General features: G+C 38.3%; 1 protein-coding gene across 2 annotated transcripts in view; it reads left to right on the top strand.

Annotated features, from left to right (window-relative positions):
* LOC150104416 (solute carrier family 2, facilitated glucose transporter member 1-like) overlaps positions 1 to 14891 on the top strand; it is a 454614-nt gene that overhangs the window by 391734 nt on the left and 47989 nt on the right. For both annotated transcript variants that reach the window (XM_090396366.1, XM_090396365.1), the window contains one exon: positions 9753 to 9828. In XM_090396366.1, coding sequence (XP_090252492.1) covers positions 9753 to 9828 — 76 coding nt within the window. The remainder of the gene's footprint in view (positions 1 to 9752; positions 9829 to 14891) is intronic.

Below are 14891 nucleotides of genomic sequence, written 5' to 3' on the forward strand. Positions count from 1 at the left end.
AAGATATCCTTGAAGTATGGAGTAATCACTTCGAAAAATTGCTAAATGAAACAAGCAGTGATAGCAAAGTGGTAAAAAGCACTCAACAAGCATACAGTCAGGAATACATATCCATACTTGAAGTAGAAAAAAGCCATCAAAGGCTTGAAATGTGGAAAGGCAGCAGGAGTAGATTATATTCGACTAGAAATGCTAAAGTATGGAAGTATAAAAGTCCTACAGTGGCCCCTCAGATAATTTTTCTATTATCTCATAGTCTCCATCAGCACCCTTTCGAAACTTACCTCCTCTCTTCCTTGCTGAATTCTGTTCCAATAGAATCACATTTCCCAGATTTAGATCCTTGTATTTTCTCAATCTGTTTGCGTATGTCCTGGCACATTGAGAGCATATGTTGCTGGATTGAGCTACTAGTTCATGTACTAACCTGTTCTCTTGAATAAGATTATTCAGATATTGGTCAATGTCTGAAAATCCTGTATTTGCTGTGGAGCTTCTGAAATCGCTGGGGAAAAGGGGCTCAAAACCATATAGCACAACCATAGGGGTCTCCTTGGTGGCGGCGTGGAGGGCTGTCCTACAGGTAAAAAGGGTGTGTGCGAGGTGAGAGGCCCACTCTGAAACTTGTCCCTCTGTCAGCTTAGATAGGGTATGTTTCAGAGTGCGGTTCATCCTCTTGCACATCCCATTTCCCTGGGGATGATATGGGGTGGTGAATAGCTTCTTTATCCCCAGCAATTTACAGAGTTGTAACATCACTTTGGCAGTGAAATTTGTGCCTTGATATGACAGGAGTGTCTCTGGTGTTCCATATCTCGAAATTATCAATTTGAACAGTTTATTCACCACAGTTTTCGCCGTCTGATCCTTCATGGCTGTGGCTTCAGGGAATCTGGAGAACATGTCAATTATGACAAGTATGTGTCTGTCCCCCTTCGAGGTAGTGGGGAGTGGTCCCACTATGTCCATAGCCACAGCCTGAAAAGGGCATGAGGGGAGTGGGAAAGGTTGGAGAGGTGCTCTACCAGTGATGGGTGATTTTTGTTGACATAGATGACATGATGATACGTATGCTTCAACATCACCCCCTCATCCCCCCTCCATAGATATCCGTCCGTCACCCTCTTCCAGGTTCTATGTATGCCTTGATGGCCGGCTGGGTCCATGTCATGAAAGGTATACAATACCCAAGGGATCATGACACTTGGAACAAGAATCTTTTCCCTCCACTTTCCAGTGACACCTTGTTTAGACAACAAAAGGCCATCCTTGTCGACGAATATGGAGTTATAGAAACTTTGACTGTGCGATAGATCCTGTCCTTCTGATAGCCTTCTGTATACTCTCCCTCCCTCAAAAAAAAATTGGTCTGCCCTTTGGGCATCAATGATCTGCTGCTTTCCCCAGACTTGTAGCTGGGGGGGGTAGAGATTCCCCCTTCCCCCTTTTTCCACTACAGGGTTCATCTCCTCCGTATCCCATCAGGGTTGGGGTCTAGCGACATGGACAAATAGTCAACTACTACGTTTTTGCCAGAAATATAACTAACCTTCATGTTGTATTCCTGCATCTCTAGGAACCAATGCACGATCCGCTGATATTTATCCTTCATTGAGGAGACGAAGGATAAGGGTTTGTGATCCGACCTGAGGATAATGCGTTGCCCCAGCAATATCTGAACTTCCTAAGGCTGCATATGATTGCCAGGGCCTCCCTCTCTATAACGGAGTAGTTCTGTTCAGAAGACGATAATCTCCTACTCATAAAAGCAATCTGCCTAAAACTTTCTCCCTCAGTCTGTTCTAAAACAGCGGCTATGGTGTTGCTTGAAGCATCGGCAGCAAGAAAAAATGTCTGTCCCACCTAGGGATGAGTGAGAACCGACGCTGAAACCAGGGCATTATTGAAAGCTCGGTGAGCTCTCTGCTGCCCCTCCCCCATGTGAATTTAACCCCCCCCCCTTTTTTTTTCATAAGCTTCACTATGGGGTCCATTAACTCAGAGCACTGGGGAATAAATTTCCTATAGAAATTCACCATTTCCAGATATCTCCTGACTTGTCTAACTGTGGAGGGAGGTTTTGCCTCCAAGGCAGCACTCACATTCTCCTTGGAAGGTTTTATTCCTGTGCTACTCACTATGTGTCCAAGGTACTCGACTTCCTTTAAAAAAAATTTACATTTGGAGCACTTGAGTGATAGGCGGGCTTCGCTCAGTCTGTGTAGAACTCTCAGTAGAATCTCCTTGTGCTTGGCTAGTGTGGAAGCACAGGACTCCCTTGCCCAACACATCAGCTAGCATGGTGTTCATGAGGCTCTGAAAACTCATGGCTGAGTTCCTTGCTCCTTGGAGAAGACAGCACAGTTGGTATTTTTGCCATTTAGTGGTGAAGGTAAAATACTGTCTGTCCTGCTTCCTAAGGGGAATTTGGTAGTAGCTAGAGTTTAAATCGATCTTAGAGAACACCTTTGCTCCTTCCAGGCCGACCAGCAACTCCTCTTTTGTATACACAGGGAAATCAATAGGTATGGTGACCTTATTAATCTCCCTAAGGTCTAGCACAAACCTTAGATCAACATTAGATTTTTCGACAAGGATAAACGGGCTGTTCCAGCGAGAATTCGATTTCTCAATAATTCATGCCCTTTCATATTCTGCTAGGAGATTATCCAATTTGTCCTGGTGTTTCAGAGGAATCTTGTACTGCCTTGTATATATTGGAGTTTCCAAAGTGACCTGTATGGAATGCTCCACCACATTTGTGCAGCAGAGAGAAGTGATTCCTTCAGTGGGGAAACTTTTGTAGCTGGTGTGGAAGAATTCCCTAATTTCTTCCGTGACTAGTTTAGAGTGATGCAGCTCCATGGCATCGTGTGTGAGCCTTTCCTTCCGTTCATCATGATTATTACTTAGACTGCCTACTTCAACCTTCATGGTTTCACTCACATTGGGGCTGTGACTGGTTCAGAAGGTTCTCCCACAAAGAGAGAGGGATTGATTTCCGAAGTCGCATGCAAAACGGTTCCTTTTCAAAAAATCCAGGCCCAGAACAACCTGATTGCTTAGGCCCGCCATCTCAGGTAAAACTAGTAGTTCGTGAGTGAGATCTACAGAGAAACAAGGTATATATAGATATTCTGGAGCACAATTCTATCCTGGTTATGCCTATTAGGGTGCGAGGGTTTTCAAGCTCTATGAGATTCTCAGGACTAAGGGGGATCAAATTTTCTAAAGATTGAGTGAGGAACAACCGAAACTTGCGCACCTGTGTCTAACAGAATTTCACACGGTGTTCCCTCTATGAGTCCTCCGACCATGGTCAGGTTTGCTTCATTCTGTGCCTGTGGTGGGGTGACGTTCTGCATCCTAAGTGGTTCGCATTTATTATCTAATTTTGTGAATGGATCCTCCTCTCCCTTGGAATTTCCTTCCCCTGATTCTCTTGTTATTAGTTTCCTCATTTCATGGGCCTGATCTAACTCTTCCAACACCCTCTCCCTTTCTTTAGCCACTTCATAACACTCATCTAGGCCCTTTGCCTTTCTTACACAGGTACTCGCTTGCAGTCTGAGTACCAGCCCCGATCGGAATTGTTGGAGTGCCAACCATTCAACATGGGCTTCCACCTCGGTTGATGTCTTTAATTCACGAGTGATTGACAATATCCTGTTAAAGGAAGTTAATTACTTCCTCCCCTTTCTCCTGCAAGCATTTGTATAAATTTTTTAGCGTTTCATTAGTCCCTCCCCTTTTTGAATATTCAAGGGAGAGTATCTCTCTAAACTCCTCATAGTTTAGGGTCCTTCCTAGAATGGGGTGTGATTGGAAGAATTTCTTTGCTTTCCCTATCAGGGTGCCGCCAAGCAACGCTAGAAGTTGGAATTTGCTCCATCTACCCACCCTCCTAAGCTCTTCAGCGTATTTGAGAAAAATATCCCTATATCATCAGAATCTTCACCAGAGTACTGAGGGAGAATCTGATGAGGTCCCACCATTTTAAGGAATTCTAAATTACTTAGTTCTGTACTGGTTGGTAGCGACATTTTAAGGAATTCTAAATTACTTAGTTTTGTACTGGTTGGTAGCGACATACTTATCCTTTTGCTTACAATATTTTTCAAAATTTCAAACTTTCCCTTCCAAAATTAAAATCCCTTCTTTTCTTCTCATGTGACTGACACCACTTCACTGTGTTTGATTAATTTATTCCCTTTTTATTGGATCAAACACATCCTGCCAACTGCACCATTGTTGCATTTTTTACTCTGTGTCATTGTTGTATCTTTTATCTTTATTCTTTATGTGATTTACTTTCTTATATATACTTTGTCTTCTATCTGCTATCTTTAACTTCATATATCCCTAAGTCGTCTGTCTTACTTGAATGTGTGATCTTATCGCTTATCTAGCAAATTTCTCAATTTTGGACCCCCCCAGAAATACCTGTTCCCTGATCACTATAAGCTATCCTCAATTCACTCAGGCAAATTTGTTTACTGCACCAGCCTGGGCCTTAAGGGTAGAGTTAAACTCAGCCTAAGGATAGTTATAGGGTATCAGGTGCTACTAATATCATTTACTAAAATTCAGAAGCCTTAGGTTTTCTAGTTTATTTGCATTCGTGCCCCTTTTCCTTTCTTGATTGGGATATCCCCGTGCACATATATGATCACAGGTTCGTAATTTTATGAAGGGTCAGTCAACATGGTCAGAAATACAAGCATGAAAGGTATCAAACAATTTTAATGGATTCATTATTAAATATAATACAGGAACAAAACAGATATTAATACCAAGTTAAACTCTTACTTTCCCTCTCACTCTCTCATTCTTAAAACAAACGTGGATTCTAAATCTTTACAATTCAATTTCCTCAACTTATTTGACATTTTAGTTTACAACTCATTAGGCCTGCCAGGCATTTAGCACATTATTGGTTTCACCTGAGTGGGTCACGACAAAATATCCAATAAACTAATACTTGAAAGAAAGTTCTTAAAATTCAGTCCAAAGGTATAGAGTTATTCACATAAATTTCAATTCTTCATACTTCCTTTTATCACAAATTCGAAATACACTCTCTTCTGTACTGTTAGTCAATTTCTCTAAAAGGGGCTAGAACATATAAAAGTACTTATCTTCACTATTTCGATTTCTCTCGGGGTTCTCTCCATCCTTCTTTCTTTCAGAATTCTGGCTATCTTCAATCTACCACCATGTGGGATTCACATGCTCTTCCTGAATTGGGCGTATTTCTTTACTATGGATTTACGTCAACGTTTTTTCTCATTGACGTCCGACGCTCTTGCCGTGTTCTGTGGCGGTGCCATGCTAGAACTTCTCGAAGGTCAGCTCTTAAAAATAAGAACTGAACCACGATGAACATTTGAAGCACACAGTGAGAATACAGGAACAAACAAAACGGAGGGATTCAATTCAGTGTTGTGGGTTTTATACGCTCCCTAAGAGTGCCACCTTTCCGAGTTTGATTTTTCCTATCGTCCTTCCAATTGGTCTCCGACTGGGTGACCTCACCGATCCTCATATGGGACTTTCTAATTCTGGGAATGTATGTATCATGAAATTTTCTCAGATGTAACACCCACGGGCGCTTACGCTGCTCTTGTAGCGTTAGGGCGACCTTTGCCCCATCTTGCCGAATAATTTGCATTCTTTTACGTGTAGAATATTAACGATAATTTCTCTTACAATTGCCCCTTTTGTTGACTCACAGTTACATTTGATATATAAATACATTAACTTCATTTTAAACAGTTCTAAATTTAATTTGCAAGATGTTATTTCCTTCAAAAACATAGTTACACTGTGCTAAATGATAAGTATGCTCAATTTATGGCTATTTTCTATTAGACTCTGGAATGGTGACGTCATGTAGAATGGGGTCGCCTGTTTCAGATCTAACACAGGAAATAAAACTGAATGTCAGAATTACAGAGGTATATCCCTACTGAGTGTTTCTAGTATTTATGCAAGTATACTTGAGAAACGGTTGAGAAGAATTGTGAAAGAAAAGCTTGGTGAAGAACAAGCTGCATTCAGGCCAAATAGACGCTGTCAGGATCAGATTTTTACTTTATGACAAATAGTTGGGAAATCATGGGAATATAACAAAGATCTGTATTTAAGTTTTGTAGATCTGGAAAAGGCAAGGTGCCAAGAGAGAAGCTATTCAATGCGCTACAGTTATATGGTGTCAATGGGACATTATATCAAGCAATACTTAGTCTTTATTTGAGTTGTAAGTCAGCAGTTAGGATTGAAGGAAGCACACGAAGATGGTTTAATGTTAAATCTGGTGTTAGACAAGGATGTACATTATCCCCTCTGTTATTCATTATCTATATGGATCACATTATGAAGGAAAGTGGTATTAAACCTGATATCAAAATTGGAGATGCTAATGTCAGCTCTTTGCTTTATATGATGTTAAACTTCTAAATAAATCCACTAGAAGTCTGCAAGATTCCCTGACTAAATTGAATAACTGTTGTAATAGATATGGTATGAAGGTCAGCATTAACAAAGACAATGAAAATAGGTAGAATTGTTGAAAATGTCAGCTGCGTTGTGAACGGAGATCCTGTGGAACAAGTAAAACATTTCAGCTACTTAGGCACGATTTTTAGTGAAGATGATAAATTAAATATGGAAATAGACAACAGAATCAACATAGCTGGTATGGTAGGAAGTCAGTTGAATAAATTCATGTGGAATAAGAGAGAAATTAGTCAAAACACTAAATTAGCTGTATACAAGACAGTATTCAAACCAGTTTTAACTTATGGATCTGAGAGCTGGGTCAAAAGTAAAACACTTGACCAAAGACTAGAGCTTGCAGATGAGAGTCCTGAGAAAGACTTCGGGCATAAACAGATGACATCAATGTCAATATCATATTAAAAATGAGGATATTAAGAAAGAACTTGACATTATCATCATCTAGGAATGCGCTAGCAGAGTTAATCTCAGGTGTTATGGTCATTTATACAGAATGGGCGAGGAAAGATTAGCAAAACAAGTGTTCTATGCCAGGTTGGCAGGAAAACGGCCCAGAGGAAGACCAAGATATAGGTGGATTGATACTGTACAAAGTACCTTAGACAATAGAAATGTAAGATCTGATAATGGTGGAGTCTTGACAAGTAACAAACTGATTTGGAGGAAAATTGTAGATAGGAAGTTAGTAATGATGTAAATTTTTCATGTAGTACTATCATATCCTGTACACCCCTTGAGGGTACATAGCAGGAATTTGATGATGATGATGATGATGATGTTGATTAACATTATTGAAAGCTTTTTTGTAATCCACAAAGCATAGATATAAATCTTTATTGCACTCGATCGTTCTTTCCCCCAATATCCTTAGTGTTATAATAGCTTCCCTGGTTCTCCTGAAACGAACTGTGCTTCATTTCATTCTCTCTCTATCATCTGTTGCAGTCTTCTATATATTATGTTGATTAGGATTTTTGCAATGTGGATAATCAAGCTGATAGTTCTATGCTTATTGCAATCCATCATTCCTGTAGTCTTGGGAATAGGAATAAAAATAGATCTTAGAAAGGCTTTACATATTCTATCCTCCTCCTGTCCTGACTTATATTAAAGATGATGGATAGAATTTTTATTCCTTCCTTTCCCAATGTCTTCAACATCTCCATGAATATCATCCACTCCCAGAACTTTCCTATCTTTTAATCTTCACTCCTGGAACTTTCCTATCCTTTATTCTTTTAATGGCTGCTACAGTTTCCCATTCCTTAATTTCTGGGGTATCATCATTTTCTATCTGATCATATTCCAGATTATCTTCCTGTCTGTAAAGTCCTGTTACATACTTCTTCTGCCTTATCATTTTTTTCCAACAAAATCTTTCTCTTTCATCCTTCAAAGCACTGCTTTTTGTTCTGAAATCAAGTTTAAGCTTTCATAGACCTTTCTCACATCATTTGTTGTATCATTTTCCTCTATTTGCTTGCAGACCTGATTGAGCCAATCTTCCATTGCCTTTTTAGCCAGAATTTTTACTTGTTTATTGATCTCTTTATATCTGACTTGGGCTTCGTGTTATTCTTATTCCTCCATTTTCTTCTTTCATCTTTTTTTTTTCCTATCACTTCCTCCATAATCCAGGGCTTCCTTCCTCTCCTCTCTGCCTCACCCAGAAGACATTTAGCACATTCCTTGATTTTCTCTCTTAAATCAGTCCAGATTACTTCTAGGGGTCTATCAGTAACAATATTGCTGATCTTATTTTCTAGTTCAGCTTGATATTTCTCTCTGATATGTTATTTTTTCTATTTGCAATTTCTTTATTTATTCGTTTTAATCTGATTTTTACTTTAATTATAAGTTTGCTTTAATTAATTTGTTTTAAAATTTGCTTTAATTAATTTGTTTTAAAATTTGCTTTGATATTTTTCTCATTTTTAATGTGATTATTATATTTTTTAACTATATGCATTAAATGCTTATGTTAAATCAGTAAATCATATATAAAGAATTTTATTGTATTCAACTGAACAAATAATGATAATAATAATAATGTGTGATTTCATCATTAAACATGCTGAAATCAGACATTATTATTATTATCATCATTATCAGGCCTCCATGAAGTCAATGACTCTCAGGGGGGTCTTCCATAGGGTGACATGAATGTGTCCACACCTACCACACTTCCAGGCAGTGCATTCCAATTACCCACAACTCCCCACACAAAAAAACCTATTCTCATTCTTTGGTCATACCCCTCCTTATACAGTTTCTGGGATTGCCTCTTGTTCTCTCCATCTCCACTCATTTTATGAAAAATCTGATCCACATTAATCTGGTAATAACCCCTTACTAATTTACGTCTCGATTATGTTCCCTCCCACTTATCCTTCTCTCCACTAGCATCTGCAATTTGCATTCCCTAAACCTGTCATCATACTTAACCTTCCAGAGACCAGAAATCATCTCAATCAGTCATCTCTGAACACTTTGCAACATCTCTTCATCCTTTGAAAACATGGTGGCCAAATATGTACATGGTAATCCATATATAGAGTGTGATCAAAGTGTTATACACTGGAATAAAACATCCTTACTCCTGCATATGAGTGTTCTCTACATCATTATGGCAGTGATGCAGAGAACATTTACATACCCACTGTGATGTCCTCACAATTTTAGCAAAATATCTCCAAAATGTCAGGCCTTTATCCCAATATCCCTATAGACCTCTCATTTCCTCCTCTAAACCCTACGAATCTCACACTCTGCATCCCATCTGTGCTTGCCAAACTTTAAAACATTGCACTTTGCTAGGTTGAACAGGTAATCCCCATTCAATTGCCTATTCAGAAAATCTATTCAAGCCCACCTGCAAGGGTACAACATTCATTTTATTCCTCTTAATTCTTGCATTCATCTGCAAACAGCTATATATCACTATTAAAGCGCTTCTGAATATCACTGACATATAAATTAAGCTGCAGTGGTCCCCAATATAGACCCTTGGGGGGCACACTACTACTGACATTCTTCTTCTAGGATATCACTCTCCCATTATTGGATATTATTAGATATTAAATATATGTTGGTGATGAAAAGGATTATGTTACATATGAATAAATAAAAATTTGTTTTGCACTTTGAAATAAACTTTTCATTAAAAGTAAAATAACACATTGAAATTGCTTACCACACTTTCACAGTATCATTCCTTACATTTTTTGCTTTAGGAATCTGTACCATGGCTGTCATATGTCAGTATCGTATGTGTCATCACATTTGTTGTAATGTTTGCTATTGGACCAGGTGAGAATTATTTCTGAACTGAAACTTCATTATATATTTGGCAAAATGATTCAATAAGTCCTTATTTTTATTAAGAAAATTAAAACTGTAACTTGATTTTATTGATTCAATTGAATTATCTGAATTTATACACATTCCATAATATCTTGACTAATAATTACAGTCTTTGCATTTGGTAGGCTGAATGAATTACACTTAGTTTGATTAATGAGAAGTTCATTGAACTTGTACTAAATTATTTTTTTATGACAAATTCCATCCACTAAAGAATCCTGCTCCAGATACCAAACATTTTTTTTCTTACATACCATAAGGGTTCTGAGTGATGAAATTCTTCCCTAACTGAAGGCTTTCACAATCATCCATATAACAATGGGATTAGAAACCACTAGTTGGTAGCAAAAGAGTAATGCAGTTGCTAAAGTATGATATGGGATTTCACAGTATTTTCTTAGTATGGGTGTAGGGTTGGAAAAGAGACTATTTATATAGAGGTTGATTAATAAATTAATGATTTAGTGATGTATAAAAATTGAGTAATCAGTAATTTAACTTAATTTAAAGCTTGTTTAATACACATCTGCAATATATGCTACAATTCAGATTTATATCCAAGAAGTTAGTTTAATTTGGGACAGGCCATTTCAAATTAATCAAATTTGAAATGGCACAAAAATACAAATAGGGAAAGAATCAGGTTCAAAGAATTTAAATAAAAAATAACTAATTTTATTTATGTACAAAAGGCTTTATTTTTATTTATATTTATTACTTTACTTTCATTTAATATGTCCACATCTGGATTACTTCATGACTTGGATCCCTTTCTGATGAGGAAGAGATGGTAGAGAGGATCTAGAGATGAGTAACCAATACTGTGACAAGTCTATCTATGAAATGGTCCCTATGAAGACAGATTGAATGTCTGTGTGTCTAGTTGATGGACAGAAAAGAAGAGATATAATATGATAGAAACATAAGTTGTTAAAGGCATTTTATAGAATTGACACAGAAGATGTTTTTTCAATAATGTAGGAAGTGAAAGAACAAGGGGTCATCTCTGGAAATTGTGTAAGAGTGTGATTATGTAGGGTAGGAGGACTAAACTATTTGCTTGAAGAATGGTGAAAGGTAGAATTAATGCCAAAAGTTGTGAGTGCTTTTTCAGTGAAATGACTTCAAAGAGTATAATAGGTATATGTGAATAACGATGATTAGTATGAACCTTTCACAGTGAGTCTTTGACTCAATGGAGATGCTAGTGAAAATAATAATAGCAGCTTATTAACAATTACTACATAGTGTTTTCATTACCAAGAGCCTCCAGAACAGACTCTGTATTCCAGGATGCTCTTCCTGAGGTTCTACCGCATCCAAAAGTTGAAAGATCACTCAATTTAGGTAAAGTCATTATCATATTCCCATAATAACCATTCTTGAATAATGTGTCATGTTACATAAGCATTCATAATACATTTAATACTTGTTCAAAGTGTCTCACATGTAAATAAGACACTCTGAACAAGTTAAATGTATTGGTTGGCAACAGTGTTTAGGTAGGTTGCATCATTCAGTCCTTGGTCTGCTATTATTAACTGGACTAAGGAGTGCCAAAAAAAATTCCCACTTGTCCATCCTTCAATGATGGTAGCAAAATTGATGAGTCCTTGGCTTTGTTGTGATGTTTCCATCCCTGGCCCTGATGTCTGCATGAAATAACAGAAACTGGGATTCACCAGTCAGTGTGTCCTTTCTTCAGTCTTCTACTATCCAGTGCTATTGTTTCTTTTTGCTACATTAGCCACATATGCTGCTCTCATTTCTCAGCTGTTTCTACCAACATGCCAAATGGTGATTTCATGTTATATGTATATTACACCATTCTCACTATACCTAATATATGAAGTAGCAGAGCATCAGTTCCATATTCTTAGTAGTCCATCTATCTCTGACTCTCATCCATTACTTGAAGTACTTTTCTTATGATTTTTTTTTCATTATCACACACAAACTTGAATGCAGATACTTTCTGCTGCCTATATTGTTAGTCATGTGGCTCCATTTAAGATGGGAATTATTATTATTCCTAAGCCATTGTGGAGTTAACAGACTCATCATGTGGAGGATCCTTTCACTATGATGCAAAATAACATGAAACAACTATTTTTTTTTCTTTAAATAATGCATTGTTATTGTAGAAATTGTTCAACTTCAAATTATCCAAAGAAGAATTATTGTAGAGCATGTTTATGTAAGTATAGAAGGAAACTGTGCTGAAAAAAGTGCTTTTTTAATCGGTGAATAGTCTGAGACTTCTGTCGAGATTTGCCCTATGTTGTTTTTCTGGAATACGAGTGTCCTTCAGTGGTTGTTTTTGAAGTTAGCTGTTGTCACTATATTGTGTATTTTGGTTACAGAGAAGACAGAGTCGGAATCGGATGCATAACGGTGGAAGAGAGCACGAAGATAACATAAGTTTCATTATTTAGTTTTGTTTAATTTATATTTAGTATACTTAAATGTTTTGTTTGTATTGTTTGTACTTTTACTTATATAGTTATACTCCTTTATACTTATTTAGCGTCCTTGACACTATTTTGAATAATGGCAGCAGCGGCAGTTAAAATTGCAAATAACGTATCACCAAGTCCTCTCCATTTAAGGACTTTATTTTGCGTGATATAATACGGGATTTTGTAGCATGTGGTACTTGTGGAATGTATGCGTCCCGGCGGTATATGTGGCAGGTGAGAGAAGGGGAAATATGTATATGTGCAAAATGCAGGCAATGGGAGGAACTTGGTGAGTTAGAGATGACTATAACTGACTTCGTTGAGTCAGAGGCAGGAGATTCTCCACGTAGAGAGATGAATGGTATGATAGAGAGTGAGAATGGTGAGAGTGGTGAAATATGAATAAAATAATGAGAGTGGGGAGTATGGAAAGGTTGAAGGATTGTGAAGTTTTCGGAGATGGTCTCAATTGGGAGGATGAATGGCAAATAAGAGTGGCTGACTTGCAGAGAGAGAGATAGATGAGCTGAAAGAGCAGATGGAATGAGATGAGAAGTGTGAAAGATGAGATTAGGCGAATGGAAGAGACAAATGCAAGGCGAATCAGAGCAGGAGAGAGAGAGAGATAGTTATGGGAATGATAGAAGAGGAGAGAATAGGAACAGCAGAGTGAATAGTCTGAGACTATAGAAGAGGAGAGAATAGGATAAGTGGAAGAGAGGGAGATAGAGAGAGATATGGAAATGATAGAAGAGGAGAGAATGGAAACAGTAGGAGAGAGGAAATGAGAAGAATGCGAGGGAGTACTGGAACCAGGGATAGAGATATCAGGAAGGCGGGTAAGTAGGGGAAACACACACAGAGAGAGAGAGAAAGTGTTAGAGGAGAGACAGTGAGGGATGCATGTGAGCATTCGAGAAACAGGGTGGTAAGAGGTGTAATGTATGGGGACTCGATGATCCATTGCAGTTCAAGATAGGATGCGTGAGGAGTGTTTGCCTGGAGGAATGATAGAAAGTGTGGCTATGGCAATTAAGATGGGTGAAAGGGTGGGTGAGATGATTGTGATGGTAGGAGCAAATGACTTGAGAGGTAATGTAAATTGGGCAGCTAAAGATATGAGATTCTTGCTTGAGGTTGTAAGAAAGAAGATGCAGAGAGGTAAGATAGTGTGCGTGTTGCCTAGGTATAATAGTGATGAGCTCAGCAGAAGAGCAGTAATATTGAATAACATAATAGCTAGAATGTGTCAGAAGAGAGGATTGGAATATGTGGATGCTTGGAGGGCATTTGAGGACAGAGAGGAACTGTATGCGAGAGACCACTTGCATTTGAATGAGGAAGGACATAGGCATTTGGAGAGATTGCTGTTCTGAACGAGTCGGTGTGTCAATGCAGGGAAACTAGAATGCTCAGGGTGGATGGTAGCAGAGGTGGCCTCTTCTGGGAATGGGTACTTGGGAAAAAAGGGGAACACATCAGGTGATGCTGAGCCCAGTGAAGTCTAGAGGGGATAATGCTGGTTATAGAAACAGTGGCATTTTTATACTTTATACTAATGCCAGGAGTATCTGGAATAAAGGAGAGGAATTGGTGGTGCTGATAGCATCAACCCGACTAAAGATTATTGGGATCACTGAGACGTAGTTGACAGAAGAGGATATAATAACAGGAATAGAAGTAGCAGGGTACAGCATTTTTCAGCAGGATAGAAAGGAAAAGCGTGGTGGTGGAGTACTGCTTATGATGAGTGATGACTTATGTCCTCTAAGATTGAAGGCTTTGAAAGGCGGTGACACTAATAATTTTGAAAGCATATGGTGTGAGGTAGAGGTGGGCAAGACAGGATATTCAGTGGGTGCTACAAACCAAGGGTGGGACCAGGAGAGGCATGAGGATCAGGTTCACTCCCCAGAGGGGAGTGAACCTGAGTTCTCTCTCTCATTGTCATGCATCAAAAAATTTCTTTTGTACAATATTATACGAGGGTGGTCTGAAAAGTTCTCGGCTTAACAATGAAAAAACGAATTTATAATTTCAAAATTATTTTTATTTTTCAACATAATCTCCCTTAAGACTAATACATTTATTCCAGCAATGCTCCACCGCCATTATCCCATCCCTGTAGTGGTTCTCAGTAAGATCTGCAAAATATCCCTCTACAGCTGCAATCACGTCTTGATTCAAAGAAAAACGCTGACCAGCGAGAAAGAGTTTTAGTTTTGGGAAGAGAAAGAAGTCAGAGGGAGCCAAATCTGGCGAATAGGATGGATGTTCCAACAATTCATAGTGCAAATCCCTTAATTTTCCCATTGCCAAAACACCTTTTTGGACAGGTGCATTGTCCTGATGAAAGATGATTTTTTAATTCTGAAAACTGGGTCTTTTCTTACGAATTTTTTGGCATAGTCTGGCTAAAAGATCGGAATAATATTCCCCAGTTATGTTTTACCCTTTTCAAGATAATTAATATACAAACTGCCTTTATTATCCCAAAGCACCGATGCCATGACCTTTCCTGCTGATGGAACCAACTTTGTCTTCTTTGCC

Source organism: Typopeltis vanoorti, chromosome 8, assembly GCF_054136105.1.
Source record: "Typopeltis vanoorti isolate ZY-2024b chromosome 8, IOZ_Tvanoo_1.0, whole genome shotgun sequence".
Classification (NCBI taxonomy): domain Eukaryota; kingdom Metazoa; phylum Arthropoda; class Arachnida; order Uropygi; family Thelyphonidae; genus Typopeltis; species Typopeltis vanoorti.